This window comes from Berghia stephanieae, chromosome 2 (genome assembly GCF_034508935.2).
Source record: "Berghia stephanieae isolate SIO BIC M18660-M18661 chromosome 2, UCSD_Bste_1.3, whole genome shotgun sequence".
Lineage (NCBI taxonomy): Eukaryota > Metazoa > Mollusca > Gastropoda > Nudibranchia > Aeolidiidae > Berghia > Berghia stephanieae.
The window spans coordinates 28,323,577-28,341,906 of NC_088361.1; the positions used below are offsets into that span (position 1 = coordinate 28,323,577).

The window sequence follows — 18,330 nt, forward strand, 5'->3', positions numbered from 1 at the left end:
ATATTTTTTTTCTGGGAATCACTATCACTATCACATTTATTCCTAATTAAAATGCCAGTACATAGCTTTCGGCATTTTTCGATAATTTACCCATATTGAATACTTCCGGTTTTTCTGCTTGTGACCATCACATGATAGGTAACTCTTGCTTGTTATTTGTAAACTTCCAACTTCTAACACAGGCCCACTGACGCAGCAAACAAAAGATCGCAATGGCTACAATAAAATTGAATTCCCTTAGTACTACTCTCGATGAACTTGGAGCCCGCACACAGCATAAATTAGCTGTAACGAGGGACTACATATCACAACCAAGACTTAGTAAGTTTTCAGTTGATAAGATATTTAACTTTAACGTCATGAAACTGAATCGAATGTCCGGCTTGTTGACTTGACTTTCTATGCCATGCCCTCACTCCTTGTCATTTGATTCATCTGCATCGTTTTGTTACCTGTTTTGTTTGTGCCTTTTGTGCAGATGAAATGGAAATGGCATTTTATGGATTTTTTTGTTTGTATTCCTTTATAAGGGATCTTTGTGAATTCTTGGACGTGTTGTTGTTACTGTTACTGTTACTGCTGTTACTGTTACTGACAATGTGACAACTTACTCATACTCTCAGTCTCAGTCTCAGTCAGTAGAGGCAATCAGTATCAGTATCAGACTCAGAAATCCAACTCTAACTTTCTCAGTTTCAGTCAAAGTCGTCGTCTCAGTCTCAGCAGCTGCCCCCGGTTCAGTTAGTTCAATTAAAGATGCATAACTTCTTTATAATATAAATTATATATAAAGAGAAATATCGCTGATATTTTGGTATCATTATTTTCGTTACTAACCTAACTGGGCACCTAGCCTCAAGATCTACGTACACAGTAACATTAAACACGGTAACCTTGAATCTCGCCTTTAATGGGTTAAATTGTATTGTTGGATTTTTTAAAATAACACACACACACACACATTCAGAGCGAGGTCCATCCAATATTTAAAAAAGGTGATAGAAACACTCCTGGCAATTATCGACCTGTGAGTCTGACAGCAGTTCCGTGCAAAGTGATGGAGGCAATAATTCAGGAACATGTGATGGAGCATATGGTCACAAACAATCTGTTCTGTGATGAGCAACATGGCTTCGTGCCTCGGAGATCATGCATAACACAACTAATTACCTGCATTGATGAATGGACAGACGCCTTGGATAGGGGAGAACCGATGGATGCGGTATACCTCGACTTTAAAAAGGCATTTGACACTGTACCCCATGAAAGGCTCATTCAAAAACTACATAGCTATGGTATCAGAGGAAAGATAAACGTATGGATATCTAACTTCCTGCACGACAGAAAACAGAGAGTCTCACTGAACGGGCACACATCACAGTGGTCGGATGTCACCAGCGGCATTCCACAGGGGAGTGTTCTGGGTCCAGTATTATTCGTGGTATTCATCAATGATCTACCTGATGTTGTAAAAAACGTGATCAGAATATTTGCTGACGATACAAAGTTGTTTGGACCTGTAAGAACAGAAAGTGACCGACATACTATACAAGATGATATCGACAAATTATCAGACTGGTCAGACAATGAAGATAGACTGAGGCATCTCAAACTACCATCATTGTACTACAGAAGACAAAGAGGAGACATGATACAAGTATATAAGATAATAAACGAGAAAGATAGAGTAGAAAGAGAGCAAATACTACCAGAGAGCACATTTAATAGAACGAGAGGACATAGCGACAAATTAAAAAAAAGACAGGCCAGATTAAATGTAAGAAAATGCTCCTTTGGACTCAGAGTGACAGATAACTGGAACAGCCTTCCAGAAGATGTAATTAAAGCGAGGACAGTGAATGAGTTCAAAGACAAGTTAGACAAACACTGGCATTACAAGCGTTACCAGCTCCGCCCCAACCATGCAGGTGCGCGTAGATATATCAGAGATAGTGCAGAACGGGTATTACAGGCATAGCCTTCAACCCGAAGAAGAGGTATCAAGGTATCAAGGTATTGTAGCGGCAAATAAGTTACTGATACTGGGGCTACTGTGTACGTAGATCTTGAGGCTAGGTGCCCGGTTACCATGTACGTAGACACTGCCTTTTAAAAAAAATTATACAATTTAGGTGATATTTTCAATTTCAATATATTTTTGTTTGTTTTATGTTGAGGTCAGGTATGAGCCAGTGGAACTAGTCTTAGTTGTGTCACAGATTGAGAGATATGACTGTCAAATTTCAAGATTAATTTTTATGTTTCAAAAATGAAATAAGGGAGTGGATGACCTAAGGGAGAAAATCGCATGTGTAAAATATATCATTATTTATTACAGTCACAGTAAAGTACGAAGTTATTAATCACTTTGATTATGATTCAATTCAAATGTTTATTTGAGGCAATGTCCAATACAGAGTGTTTTTCGACACCCGAAACTCGGGTGTATTCTGTCACCAGATAATATGACACCCGAATTGCGCATGCGCAGTACGTGTGACCGTAGAAAACCCGGGAAATCAAATCAATCGTCTTCCTTGTCAGTTGCAGTCCAGAGTTCCACAGTCACCACAGTCACGTTTCTTGATTTCTTGCTTGCAACGAAGTTGACGTCACTTAGGTCTTTGTTATTGTTGTTTTATTATGAGTAAACTATATTAACCAGACTATAAACGTTCATGGTTGCACATAGTTTTGTGTGTTGGTCCATTCTACTTTCGGATGTCAATGTTGTGAGTTTCTTAGTCAAGCGCACAGCATCTATACTCAGGATGGGGTGGGGTGGGGTTATTGATGTGTCTCAAGTGTGTAATCCTTGGTTCAGTAGAGAGTGGTAGGGGGTTCGTGTGATTAATGTTTGCGCGAGAGAGCGTATGTATGTGTGTGTGTGTTTGTGATAGAAAGAAAGGAAGCAAGAGAGAGAGAGAGAGAGAGATGGTCGTGTAGTTGATGGTTTGTGTGTTTGTAAAGACGAACAATTGTAGAATTTTTGTCACCGTCCCCCCTCCAAGAAAACAACAACAATATTTTTTATGAAAAAAAATTCGATCCTGCTTGGGATGCCGAATTCTTTGCTTTCAATCCACACCACAGATTCGGGTGTCGAATTATCCTGTGACAAAATACACCCGAAACTCGGATTTCGAATTATCCTGTGACAAAATACACCCAAAACTCGGGTGTCGAATGACGCTCCCTTTCCAATATTATAGAATAGTTACAGGAGAGTAAAAACTCATCCCTTGTCCCACACGAGCACACTTCCAATCAAAAACATGCACACACACAGACACACAACCACTACCAAAATTAAACGGGGTGAATACACACTAATATTTAATGTAGCATGTAATAATAATATCTTGGTTGTTGATGTGTACATACAAAATTAAATAACATGGCAAGTGGTTTTGTAAGAGGTCAACGAATGTGATGCGATATTTTTAAAAAGTTGATAGCTAATTGTTTAATTTGATATATTGAAAGTTATACCTAATTGTTTAATTTGATATATTTTATATAGAGTGCCTAATTGTATAATTGATATTAAATATTCTTTATTTTCAGCATATGCAACAGTGTCGGGTGTCAATGGACCACTTGTTATCTTGGATAATGTAAAAGTAAGTTTTTAAACAGATTTGTAGACTAACATTTCCAATTATCATTTTAGTACGTCAACCATTTGCTTTGATGAAAATTGTTCAACAACAGTTTTGATATCAAGTAAGCTGGATCTTGTTGTTCTTTAGCATAGGATAATTGATAATAAGTGCTGAATTGAGCAAACAGTTACATTTCCTTTCCACATGTTCATTGGAAAGGATGAAAGTGTTATAAAAATTTAGGGAGTTATTGAAGCATATCAACCAGGTATAAAAACCTGTTACTACCTGGGTTAAGTGACATGACTGCTTTTAGATTTTTGAAATTTTAAAAACTGTCATTGATATAATCAGTAATTAGTAAATGAAATTTACAACACTTTCCAATGAGATGTGCAATTGTTAAAATGTTTGCTATTTTACATTTAACGCATGTATTATCACATCCAAATGGGAACACAACTTTTTTTTTGAAGCAAATGTGATAGGACCCTTTTAAAAAAAATAATTTAACGATGATTACAAAATGTATTTTGATAAATTGATTTTGTAAGTGTTGCTTATGGTGTATTTCTATTAGATTTCAGTATTAAGACTTGCCCAGTTTCTTATAATTTTTATGGACAAAATAAAAAAAAATGTATTTGTGCTTTTGATTCTGGGAAATAATCCTGATTTTTTAAAGGCTTATCTGGTTTTAGTGACATAGTAGATTGGCAACTCTGAATATTTAATTAAAACCATCCTTTTTTTTTGTTAATAAAAAAGAAAAGGTAAGCTAAAGCTGTGAATTAGTGCATCGATTATTTTGATGATTAAAGTTAAAGTATATATATTTAATTGAAATTTTAGATAACTTAATATTTGATGTAGTTATAAAAACCACCCTTCATCTAAAGCATTAATCACACAAATGAAAATATATTTCTATTACACATCCAGTTCCCCAAATTTGCGGAAATTGTGAATCTTGAATTGGCAGATGGAACCAGGAGGAGTGGACAGGTGTTGGAGGTTATGGGCTCCAAAGCTGTCGTACAGGTTTGTTACACAATTAAAATATTTCTCTTCTATCAGACTATATTTAGATAAGTAAAATCACAGAGTAAGTGAAAATCAGCCTGCCACTGGCGCTTTAAATAAAAAAGAAACTGGAACAAGAACTAGAATAATCTACAACAATCTCATGAACTGATAAACAACATATCAGCCACAAAATTCGACAGTCTGCAGCTGTGTTGGTAGAATTAGATGATGAAGAAGATACTGGCTTCAACATTATTTTTTTTTGAAGCAATTGTGTTTTCCTCCCTTAACATGATTTGTCGATGTGTAGAATCTCGTTATCTACGTTTAGATATAAATATTTTTCAGATACTTTTATATTGGTCTTATTTTGTTTCATTAATTGGAACTTTTATTATTTGATCACATTTTGTCATTGCAGATAGTTTAAAGTAAGGTTTGAATTTGATCCTGAGCTTATTATATTTGCATTTCAACCAAGCAAAATGCCAAGATTTCATTATTTTTAAACAGAAAAAAAAAATATCTAGATCATCTTATCCCACATTACATTTTAAATGGCCTTCGATTTTTTATACTAATGCTACTTGACAAAAAATGGTCTTTCCTTTTTCCAAAAGGAGAAGAGAAACAAATCGTAAGCCTCTATAAATTATTTGGTTCATTCTAATTGCAAGAAATAAAAATTAAAAGCAGATCTTTTGCATCCCGATACTTTTATTTTTGATTGCAGTCTTGAAGTGAATGTGATAGATGTGGGTCAGTTTTTTTTTCCTTTTTGAGAATTGTAGGAGAATGGTTAGGATTATTGGTTTTTAAATTGTTAAAAATTTTAATTTTTTAAATAAATAAATTTATTTATTTATTTTGACCTGAGTGAAATTTTGGATTATTCATTTCTTTTTGACAGGTATTTGAAGGAACATCTGGTATTGATGCCAAACACACAAGATGTGAGTTCACAGGTGATATTCTCCGAATGCCTGTTTCGGAAGACATGTTAGGTGAGGATTCTTTTCTTTTTTTTTGTTTTCTTTGTTGTTACACTTTTTTGGCACTTGTTATCCTTTGCTATAAGACTCAGGTGCCTTGGGAACTGTTATACTTTATTTTTGATTCAGAGACCATGGTTTTTACAACTATTTGACTTTAATGCAGAAAAGGATGCAAATGAGCAGCTAAATCCAATGCAATAATATGATAGGATTTTAAATATTTTTTTTTCAAAATGAAGGATGATTGGAAGTTTTCATGTTCAAACATTTCTTTAGAATTGTTAAAACTTTTTTGGATTTTAAGTGTCTTATAATTTTACTCTAAATATTTTATTTCCATACTCCAGGCATATTTAACAAGGATATATATGAATTTGATGAAAGGCTGAAATGCTAGTGTTGATGTCCGAATGAATTGATTTACTTATGTTTCTATTGCTTTCATGTACACCTGATATATTATCTGTTTTTATCATAATTTCTTCTTTCGGGCTTTCATTTATTTTATATTATATGAATATCAAATTGATCAATAAAGATATCTCAAATTTGATTACTTTCTCAAAGGTCGAATTTTCAATGGATCTGGTAAACCAATTGACAATGGCCCCAGTGTATTATCAGAAGATTTCTTAGACATCCAAGGTTTGTTCAAAATTATTCATTTAAAAAAATTTGTCAATATTTTAACATTTCTATTCAGCGTATTAAAAAGCCAGATCACAATGACAACAGAACCAGGGTTTTTTCTAAATTCTGTAGTTTTTAACAGATTGCATACAATCATTTGGGTTGGACACTAGTCTATCAAACATAAAGTACTTTCCAACAGATCTAACATACTTAGTTGCTCATCACTACTGGGTGGACAAGAGTGTGTAAAATGTAGAGCAATACCAATTGAGGTCAAGCAAGATACAAATTAGGCAGTCTGGGTATCAATTTTTTAATGTTCCTCCATATGCATTTGCTTAATAAAACAACATGCTTCCTGGTATCAAGCTTCTGGGTGATGTTGAGATCTTTAAAGATGCACATGCTTTAAGGAAAGTACCATTAATTTTTTTTTTTACTCTTGGCTATGCATATTGACATTAATAATAATAATCACTCTGATTTAGTCGGTTTATTTGAAGAAGAAGAAAAGAAATGCTTTTCTTAACGTGTTAAATTGCTTATACAAATCCTTAGACCTACTTTGTGTGTCCAAGAATGTACTGCTTTGCCACAGTGACACTGACAGCAAAGCGGAAATAATGTTTAATATTTGGATTATAAGTTTCCCTCTTTGTCTATGTTTTTATTTCCAAAAAATAGGTTGTTTTGATCTCAGCTGGTTCTCTATAAAAAAAATGTTTTGTTATATTGCAATGTTTGATTGTTTCATCACAGTTCTGGCCATAAGAGATTTGAAAGATCGTGAATTTTGAAATTAACTTGAATAGAAAATATAGACCTTGAATATTTGTTTTTATTTATAGCAGATTGGAATAAAATTGTAGCTAAAACAAGACATGCATTGATGGACTTGAGTTTCATATTTGAAGGCACCACTTATTCTATTTTTTTAGATAAAATTTTTGTGAATGTGATTTTTACAGGCCAGCCTATCAACCCATGGTCTCGTATTTATCCTGAGGAGATGATTCAGACTGGTATATCCGCCATCGACACCATGAACAGCATTGCTAGAGGCCAAAAGATTCCAATTTTCTCTGCTGCTGGTCTGCCCCATAACGAAGTAAGTATATAGATTTTATAGATTTTCAGAACCTTGAGGCCTAGAGAGATGGTTATCATCCTTGTTTCTTTAGTGTAAAATAGACAGCAATGATCATTTGCTTTCTTTTGGTACAACGCTAGTTTTTCACTTTCTGTCAGATTTAACAGCCTTAGCTAACCATTCACTGCTGTTAGAAAGAATAAATAATTACCCGAGACAAGATACCAATCCCGTTCCTTGTGTAAGGCAAGTGCTCTATAAACTGAGCAACACTTATCATATTGGATTTAATTAATGAAGAGTGGCATTGGCATTTAATTTTTAAACAGGCGGTGGATTGAAATATGCAGGTAAGAACAGGAGAGAGGCCACGTGGATCTCGAAAAAAGTGGTGAAGGATGCCCAGAGAGGAGTAAGCTATAACAAATAAGGATATTTAAAGAGGACGAAGGAATCAAAGAATTGACCCAGGAAATGGTGTGTGTTTGTCAATGGGCTAAAACCGGATTCATTATGAGAAATGCTGTGATATAGTGATGATTCTGGCAATATTTGCATCCACTCATTTCTCTCTAAGCAAAACGAATATATAATAACTTTTTAAGTTTGTGTTTCGCTTATACTGAGTTGATACACTTTTGTTTGAGATCATATTGAATTCTTTTTTTAATCTAACTATTGAGTTGCATATGTATAAAATATTTGATTTGATTTTCCAGATTGCAGCCCAGATTTGCCGTCAAGGTTCCCTGGTCCAACTGCCAGGCAAGAGTGTCATGGACAGCAGTCATGATAACTTTGCCATTGTCTTCGCTGCTATGGGGGTAAGTGTTATGATTCCATGGCTGGAAATATTTTGCCTGATTCTTGCTCGCAGCTTGCCTTCTTCCCATTCTCACTTTTTTTTTCAAATCCAAACGGTTGAATAAGGCACTCTGCATTAAAGAAAACCCTTATATTATGCCGTTACTGCCATTATTATTACATTATAACCATCATAACCCTTAGCACTACAGTTCCAAAAGTTTCATCAACCACTGTCACCAACTCAGCATCATAAGTTTCACTGTCACCACTTAACTACTGATACCATAATAATATAACGATATATATCTGCTTCCAACATAATGTCTATTGCCATCACAAGCACCTACAGTACGAAACATCATAAAAAAAAAAAGCAAGAGGAAGCAAGCACCATTTAACAATAATGAAAAAACAATTTGTGACCCACGGCCTCAATGCAGTGTTAAGTCGGAGGGAACCAGGTAATGAAAAGGGAATTTCAAATTGATACAAAATGAAACATGAAACTATGTTAACTTGGTCCAACTCTCATATTTTAAAAGATCCAATTTTTAACATCTATATCACCTGACATAATACAAATTTGAGACGATGGGAGAAAAGGTAGATTTCAAATTTTATAGGAACCATTTTATCTGTTCGTTCTTTTAGAAACCTTTATTGCACCACCATTACATTCACCTTCCCAACATAATCATACTACTACCATCATCCAACACAATATCAATTCATTACAATTATTAGATAGGGATGAAATATAACCAAACCATTAATATGAATATTGTTGTGTTTGAAGGGAGATTGGTAGGGGTTTTTTTTTCATGGTATGAAACAATTTATATATTAATCTAAATTTGGTCTTGAGTGCCGGACATATAATAATGATATTTCAAAATTTCCCATATTTTATATCTGCTTCAGGTAAACATGGAAGCTGCTAGATTTTTCAAACAGGACTTTGAAGAGAATGGCTCAATGGAAAATGTGTCTCTCTTCTTGAACCTTGCCAATGATCCTACGTAAGTTGTTGGTGAAAACTTCAATGAATATATTTATTTTTGAAAATAGGAGTGAACAATTTATAAAAAAATACCCAACAAAAATTAATTAATTTATCTTAAAAAATGACAAATGATTCAAAAATTGAGGTATTAGCTGCAGTAGAATATTAGGAAATAACTTCAAAGTTTCAACAATTGATACGTTTTCAAAGATTACAGAATCTAATCCTACTTATCATTTTGCTGCCAGTCTGTCAGCTATTGGATTGATTAATTGTTATTAGTCATGACAGAGTATTTAACAAAAGCCAGACCTTTAAACAGATTCTTTAAAATCACACAAATCCCGTCATATTATTATTATTATTATTATTATTATTATTATTTCTTTTTTTTCTCTCAGCATTGAACGTATCATCACTCCCCGTATTGCCCTGACCACAGCCGAATACCTGGCCTACCAGTGTGAGAAACATGTCTTGGTCATCCTCACTGACATGTCCTCCTATGCTGAAGCTTTACGTGAAGTGTCGGCTGCTAGAGAGGAAGTGCCAGGTCGTCGTGGTTTCCCTGGTTACATGTACACCGATTTGGCCACCATTTATGAACGTGCAGGTCGTGTTGAAGGGAGAAACGGTTCCATCACTCAGATTCCTATCCTTACTATGCCTAATGATGGTAAGTGCTGAGGTGCAACTTATATAGACTCCAAACTAGGCTCTTTTTGTGCTTTCAACGTTATTTATATATATATATATATATATATATATATATATATATATATATATATATATATATATATATATATATATATATATATATATATATATATATATATATATATATATAATATATATATATACCAAGTTAAGCTGTGATTACTTTCATGCTTCATTCCTTGTGTCACCATCCAAAATTGAACAGCCCAATATTGATTCATAATACAGCTAATATTTACACTCACAGACTTATCCATAACGACCATGGGCCGCCTGACAGTTTAACAGAAAAGATGATTCCTCTTGGACATTAATCATTATTCATTTTACTTCATCCCCAAAGAAAATTGTAACCAAATAAGTAATGTAGTCTATAATAGCCATGTGTGTGTTAAGTTAATATATGTGATCATGCGGGTGGTTGGATGGGAGCATCACCCTTGAATCATATACCTATGATGTTCGCATGGGTATACGATCCGATAGTGATGTCGTTTCTTCTTCTCTTTACTAGCCTATCCTGCTTCTTTGGTTTGTGATTGTATTTTTGACAGGGGATATTTTTTTTATCTGTAAATCTTCTGCCTGTTTGTTCTTGGTTATTTATAATTTAGCTTATGATATCTTTAGGTTATGATTTTGATTTACATTTGTACTATTTTTGTTAGATTGCTTGTTTTTTTGTTTCAGCGGTCTCTCATATAACCTCAATTGTGTTGGAAGAGACCTAAAGCAATAAACAAACAATATGTGATCATGAGATGAAATTATATACCTAGACCTGTTTGTTCTTAGATCCTACTTAATGTTGATTACCTTGTCAGTTCTAAAGGATTTTCACTCTCCACCCATGAATGATAAGATCACAAAATGCTATTTAAAGGTAACGTTTTTATGTCAAATAGTTGAATCTTGCCTTAATAATCATGCCTATTTTATGTTGTAGATATCAACCACCCTATTCCTGATTTGACTGGCTATATCACAGAAGGACAGATGTATGTTGATCGTCAGCTTCACAACAGACAGGTCAGTGTTAGAACTAGTTGAATCAGTTCATGGGTACTTGAAATAATTCAATTTTCCTGTCTATAATGATACACTAGTAAAATGACTGATGTGAGTATATTTGAATGTTGTCTATGGCATAATATTGCTTTACAGAGATATTCAATTTGCAGGGTCTCATTACTTTAATGCATCAAGATTGATACGAGGATTAAATATTAATTTTCTATTTATTTTGCCCCCATATTTTAATAGAAAATAAGTTAATCTGAATTTTGAAAATGTAATGATGAAACCAAGTGATAGGATTATTTTTTTTTTTTTAAATGATTAATAATCCTGACTTTTAAAAGTCTAATCGTGTCATACTGGAATTGGATTGGCAATTTTGATCATAGCATTTTGATGTACTTTGATAGTGTGCTCTTGGAATCTACATTTGATCCCTATTTGTTTCCAGTTCCCCTATATCTTACTTTTTCTTGGGTGCTTTATTTGTAATTCTAGAACTTTTTACTATCCCATTTTCTTCCTTTTTACTGGCGCTGATATGACCTAAATGTGTTGCATGCGCCGTAAAACCCTTAAAAACAAAATAAAACAGAGTCCATAATAATCATACCACTGGTCCTTTTACTGATTTCTTCTGCCCAAGGCATGTTATTAAGTCTAATTCATGCATTTTTAGCCAGATTGTTTTTCTTTTTTTTTTTTTTTTACACATTTTTAATGTTAATTTTGGGGAGGTTGGAATGCATTTCACATAATTACTATTATCCATCTGTTAAATTGCTTATTATATTTTTTATTTTACTTTCTCATTGCATTTCTAATCCCAGATATACCCACCCATCAATGTACTTCCCTCACTGTCTCGTTTGATGAAATCTGCCATCGGAGAAGGCATGACTAGAGAGGACCATGCAGATGTCTCCAACCAGCTGGTTAGTGTTAACTGTTTTATCATTATGTCTTGATATGTCTACTGACAATTTCTTCTAGAACATTAAGATTGTCCTATTTCTTTTTTGACGAACATGTTTCTAACAATTTTTAAATTGAGTATCATGATGGGCTATAGATGGATTTGCCTCATAAGATCCTGAATGTATTTTTCAAAACTTTTTAGATTTATTTTAATTTTTTTAAAGATCTGGTTATAAATCATTGGGGATTTTCACTCCAGCACAAAGAATTTAAACAGTATTAAAACTTCATTTATGGTTTTAATTAACCCAAATTATATATTTAAGAAAATGAATTATGAATTCAAATTTGAAAATAAGAAAAAGTCACATAGCTAGACATTATTAACCTTGATAGATCGCATGATCGATTTCTTCAATTCTAAAATTCTACAGTATGCCTGTTATGCCATTGGCAAGGATGTCCAAGCCATGAAGGCTGTGGTAGGAGAAGAGGCTTTGACTGCTGAGGATTTGCTTTTCATTGAGTTCCTCACCAAGTTTGAGAAAAATTTTATCTCACAAGGTATGTGTATATGTCAAATGGCCATGGCCAGGTTAGATACAGGAGGTCCATGAAACCAGGGTCTATCCCAGATTCTGATTGTTATCAGACAGTGACAATTACTTTAGATAGAACATTTGTCTATTGCAAAGTACTCTCCACCAGAACTAATATATTTACCTGTCCCAATAAATCCATGGTAAAAAAAAAAAAAAAAAAAAAGAGTAAAAACAAATACAAATTGACACACGTGAAATCATAAACTTTTCTTGTGAGATGAGTGCTTGGTCATGTATAATGGTATGTCAAATTGAATTTGGTGTCAACATGAAGATATTGAAATCCACATAAAATAAATATGTCAGTAAATGAAAATTATATCCAAAGAACGCTGTTTTTCCAATTTTTTTGTTTTAAACAAATTAGGCTTCAGTTTTCTTCTTCTTTGTTATATAGAAACCTCAAGTTTAAGGACCAAACTACATTTTTTAAATCATCCATAGGTGAGAAAAAACAGCACTGGACAACATTGATGTTTTATGATAGTTTGTGAAAAGTAAATAAAAATATGAGCTGAGTTTTTTTGTTTTTTTTATATAGCTATCATTTGCATTGGTTGCCATTCCCCCCCCCCAAAGTTGCCACATAAAGTGACAAAAGTTGCCATAAATTGTCCACCTCTCATAGGCCTGGTTCACTCCCCACTGTGGTCCATATCTGGTGGTCCCGTGTTCACTCCCCAGTGGTCTCCACCTCTCTTAGCCTCAGGTTCACTCCCCACTGGTGCCTACCTCCTATAGCCCAGAGTTCACTCCCCACTGATGTTCATATCCCACAGCCCAGGGCTCACTCCCCACCGGTGTCCACCTCCCATGATCCCGGGTTCACTTGCCAGTGGTGTCCTCTCATAGCCCTGTGTTCACTTCCCATTGGTGTCCACCTCTCATAGTCTTGGACTCACTCTCCACTCTTGTCCACCTCCCATTGTCCCAGGTTCGTTCCCCGCTGGTGTCCATATCCGATGGTCCCGAGTTCACACCCCAGTGTTGTCCACCTCTTATAGTTCCAGGCCCACTCCAAATCCAGTCGTTTTGAGTTTATTCACAAGTAGTGTCCACCTCTTATAGCCCCGGGTTCACGCCCCACAGGTGTCTACCTCCTATAGTCCCACAGGTGTCCATATCACTTGGTACCGTGTTCACTCCCCAGTGGTGTACACCTCCTATAGCATTTCAAAGTTCTGGGTTTACTTTCCATTTGAACATCTCATGGTCCCTGGTTCACTTCTTACCTGTGTCTACATTCTGTATTCTCTAGTTCATTCCACATTACTGATTACATCACTCTCGGTTTCCTCCCCTCTAATACTGACTTCTCATCCTTGGTATAATCTCCACTGGTGTCCATCTTAAATGGTCCCTGGTTCAATCCCCAGTGTTGCCTACCAATCAGAGTCTCTGGGCCAATCTGGAATCACTTTGATACATTGTAGTGAAGCTACACAAGGACCACGCCTCTTTATCTTCTCATCAAAAATGAGCAATCTTGCTGTACAGCAGTTGGGAATAGCATGGCGATTATAGAGCTCTTTTCGATAAAAACATTACTGTGAAAAAGTTGCTGTGCAATCGTGTCACTAGTTACAGTGAAAAAAAATTGCCATCCTTTTTATTTTTTTTTAATGCTAAAAATCGCAGATTCGCCAAAAATGGAAAAGTAATCTTCAAAAGTGTTATTTATGTCAAATTGGGCAATTTTCTGATGACTTACTTTTCTGTAGGTTTTACATCATGTCTCTTCTCTGAAACTATGACTTGATGTCTTGTTTTTTCTCCAGGTGCTTATGAAAACCGCAGTGTGTTTGAATCCTTGGATATTGGTTGGCAGTTGCTCCGAATCTTCCCCAAAGAAATGCTGAAAAGGATTCCAGGTGAAATTTCAGATAAGTACTACCCAAGAGCCCAACCTGGTGGTGCCCAACAGGAAGAAGGAGAAGTTACGGCCCTTTAATGACATAAATGCTTGTCCAGATAGATCTGTGTGTAGAGTTTGTAGTTTGTTTACTTGTAATTCTTTGTTGTGGATGTTTTATCTTGCATATTTAAATTAGTACATTAAAAAAATTTTTTTTGTTAGTCATTTTGTGTTATAGGTTTAGGATTTTAAAATTGCTGTCTAGCTTATTGCAACGGCATCCATTATGTGTATCTTTGTATGTGTTGACCAGAACACAGCTGTCATTTTTTGTCAGTCTTTTAATGTATCCCATGACTTCTAATGAATAAGTTTATTCACAAATACTTGCAAGAAAAAAAGATTGTATTTTAACTGAAATTTCTTTTTTATTTTGTTAAAATGTTTTATTTCGTTAGATCACAATTGTCATTTTCCATGACCTTTCATTAGCATAGCTGTCAAAAATTCAGTTAAAATGTATGAAGAGTTGTCATTTTCATGAAAGTAGCAAATTTTGTGACTTGTCATTACTGATTCTTGAAACCTGAGTTTAAGGGGTTGGAAGTGTCGGTGTTGTCAGTTACAGCAATGCTGTATTTGGTTTACTTGGTATTAAACTGGTGGGATATATAAATGCACAAGTAGATATATGGTGTTTTTGTTTTATTTCTATTCTTCGATGTGTCATATACATGTCAAATTGATCTGCTGTTTATCTTATTCCTTGTTGATGTATTTGTCCGAAAAAGCCATTTACATTATTCTATTTAAATAACGAGTGAGTATACAGGTAGATGTGCAGGTGATTTGTAAATATTTTATTTAATTATGAATGGAATGTAAAACAAGAAATCGTTGCTTTAACAAGTACTCAATTTTTTTTTTTTTACCATGTTTATATGATATACCTTTTTTGATTGCTTTTAAGTTATAATAAAAGAAATAAAACCATGAAATATGTTGACATTCCAATGTCTAGTAGTGTATGTCTGATTATTGAATAATTCTTTTTTATTTATGTCCTTGGTGTTTTAAATTCAATTGATTTTAAAAAGATGATTAGGGAATGCTTATGTGAGTCAAGTCTTTATTGTAACATGAAGGATTGGTTACTTATCCCATACAAATCTGAATTTTTTGTATCAGCACTAGTGGGGAAGTAGAATAGTTCAAGTTCCCCTCACCAATATCTCAATTTATAACCAATATCAAATGTTCTAGCTTTAAAATAAATTATGAGCCCCACAGTGCGCTAATTGTAAATGAAATCTAAAACTAGAACAGCTGGATGAAGAGAAAATACAAAAACCAAACTGTTTGAAAGCTCAATCTTTCCCCTTGCAATAGTGGTGATAAAGGATTTAAAATTTTTTTTCAAATGCCCTCCCAGATAGGTGACTATATCTGTGGATTCAAACGATGATTGCCATTCCATTGATATCAGATGTTATGCGATGAATGTATGATTTTGAGTGACTGAGCAGTGTGGATTTTATGATTTTGTGAGTAGGGCATCTTGTATGTCAGAATATATATTAGTATTAGCGTTTATGATGGGGTTTATTTTTCTTTATTCATTCATTCTTTTTTTTTGGATTGTTTTGAAAAGCTTTAAGGTCTTTTTCTTCATCTTTTTGTTTTGTATGTGTGTCATGGATTCAAAAGAGAGGATCATGTGACTTTAACAATTACATTCAAACTCCCTTAAGGCAAATTTTATTTTTGTTTTCATTAAAGAAGAATCTGAAGCCCTTGTCATAATAGCATTACTGATGCATACCTCTGTTGATGGATGAGTTTTGTGTTTTTATATTTATTGTATAAAAAAACAATCAAATCATTTATAAAATATGTCGATATAATATGTTCTAGTCAGAAATGGTATGTGTAAGCGTGCTTGTGTGTTTGATTAATATATATGTTACTCAGAATTCATTAATACACCTACATTTTGTTTGTTATCAACTGTCATCCTTAGTGCATTAAATGTAGAGCAGTAGTTTTTATTTCATTTCAACCATTGAGAGTCACAAGAATATGGTACTGGTTTACACTTTAGAAAAAGTGAATGGTTGGAGATCACATAAGTGTATTTTTTCAAATAGTGTATACTGTAGAAAATGATTTTAAGAATTGCCATCAAATTCCCTTGTTTCTGACAAATATCCTTTATTTAAAAAAAATATTACTCAGAAAACTTATTCAACAAATATAGACAAGATATTACAATGACCCTCGATTTGTCTAAAAGTCTCAAAATGACTTCTTTGTGTCTTTTTAATTGATCAATATTTGAAGTCAAAATTAAAAGAAAAAATGTTTTCTCAAAGTAGAGCAGCATTTTTATTTAAATACTTTTTTTCACTCAATAGAATAGTGGTTACATGCATGCGATTATTGCACTCTGGGTATGCTTATTTTCTATTCATTTATGTTTTTTCATCCCACGTATCTAATTTTAGTTTTACTGCCCTCCTTGTAATATTGATAATGTGGATCTTTATTCATTGGAGATTATAAAATCACATTTGCGATGTATTCCTTTAGTCTCTAGTTTTCATAGCCCCTAATCACTCTGTTGGAATGTACATTGATCAGTCATCTTCATCATCATTATATAATATTTCATCACCCACTTAATCAGATCGCATTGTACAGGGACATTGTATCATCAGTTGTTTTATTTTATTTTTTTTTTTTTTTAATGAAAAAAATATGTATAATTTATAATTGTCTGTAGCTACTGACTAAATAAATGAAGTTAAGTAAGACTTGAATAATTGTTTCTTTTGTCATTGGAACTAATTATGACCCGTCAACTCATACTGGCTGGGAAGGGGGGGGGGGGGGGGATCTTCTGACCTTCCTGGTGTGCAGGAGGTCACTTCTCCTATATACCTGTCTTTAGAGAGGTTAGCAGATCATACGTTTCTATCACATGATCCGTGATCCTTCTCATACGTCAAAAATAGTGTTGCTATGAGATTATGGTTGGATGTCACAATGTAAACATATCCGTGAGTCTTATAATAATCGCATAGCGGCACTATTTTTTACATATTATAATGATCTTGTAATTAATATGTATGACCTGCTAAACCTCTCTTTTGTTCTGGATTGGGATTGCTCTTTTTTCCTCTTTTGACAGGGATCCTTCGCTGGGAGGGAGGCAGTCGAATGTAATAGATTTTTTCTTCTTCTTGTAAATCATCTGTTACAGTTCTGTTTAATTATAATCAGTAGTTCTAAATATTGTACTTTGTAAACGTTTGAGTGTGTCCTTCATAGAGTAATCCTTTGCTTGTGCCTGGATGGGACGGACTTTTAGATTAATGTTAGAATTTACAAATAGATGGATTGCTTGTGGAATCTTTGTTCCATATTTGACCCAGTACCCTTTGTCTTTGATGCTTATCTACAACTTTCCTTTATAAATCTTCCTTATTACTGGCGCTGACATTACCTAAAAACAAACAACTCAAACTGGTATAACGTTTGAGAAAACCACTCGATATTTTAATTAAAAGTAATAAAAGTCCCACCCACACGCTAGCACAGGATCTTATCAAGTCGGGCAGGCTTAAGTTGTTAGTTAGAACTGGGTGGGGATCCCGACCTTCTATCGTGGAAAGGGAGGTACATGCTGTGTCTTCTATCCCCCCCCCCCCATATCCGTTTTCCAATTGTTTCCTGTCGTGGTCTTGGAATGAGATTACTTAGTTTTGTCCTGACCCTGGCCGGAGTTCCTTGGCTGGGAGGGAAATAGTCGAATGTATAGTTATAGTTTTGGGAGATGATATTTTTTTCATTGTAAATCATCTCTCTGTTATGCATTGTAATTATGTTTAGTTTACATACATATTATATGATTTGTAAACATTTGAGTGTATTCCTCTTAGTGGGGACCTGTGCTTGTGTCTGGATGAGACTTTTAGGTGATCTCAAACTTGACGGTGTGCTCTTGGAATCTACATCCGTTCCCTATTTGAACCAATTCCCCTTTGTCTCACCTTTTCGTTT

The 18,330-nt window shown here is 34.2% G+C and overlaps 1 protein-coding gene across 1 annotated transcript; it reads left to right on the forward strand.

The window, feature by feature from the left end:
* The first annotated feature begins 120 nt into the window (after positions 1–120).
* Positions 121–17,087, forward strand: LOC144964642 (V-type proton ATPase subunit B). The gene is made up of 13 exons (XM_078899130.1): positions 121–321; positions 3,568–3,623; positions 4,548–4,646; positions 5,542–5,635; positions 6,194–6,271; positions 7,228–7,367; positions 8,069–8,173; positions 9,078–9,175; positions 9,561–9,835; positions 10,823–10,905; positions 11,724–11,828; positions 12,246–12,375; positions 14,192–17,087. Exons 1-13 carry the CDS (start codon positions 213–215, stop codon positions 14,362–14,364), a joined length of 1,545 nt encoding a protein of 514 aa, XP_078755256.1. The 5' UTR covers positions 121–212; the 3' UTR covers positions 14,365–17,087.
* Positions 17,088–18,330: the final 1,243 nt, after the last annotated feature.

What these genes read in the sequence shown, in the direction of transcription:
- LOC144964642 (XM_078899130.1), top strand. Translation starts at nt 213, where the DNA reads ATGGCTACAATAAAATTGAATTCCCTTAGTACTACTCTCGATGAACTT. An exon ending in TTATCTTGGATAATGTAAAA is followed by an intron (nt 3,624 to 4,547) that starts GTAAGTTTTTAA and finishes TTACACATCCAG; the next exon opens with TTCCCCAAATTTGCGGAAAT. An exon ending in CTGGTCTGCCCCATAACGAA is followed by an intron (nt 7,368 to 8,068) that starts GTAAGTATATAG and finishes TTGATTTTCCAG; the next exon opens with ATTGCAGCCCAGATTTGCCG.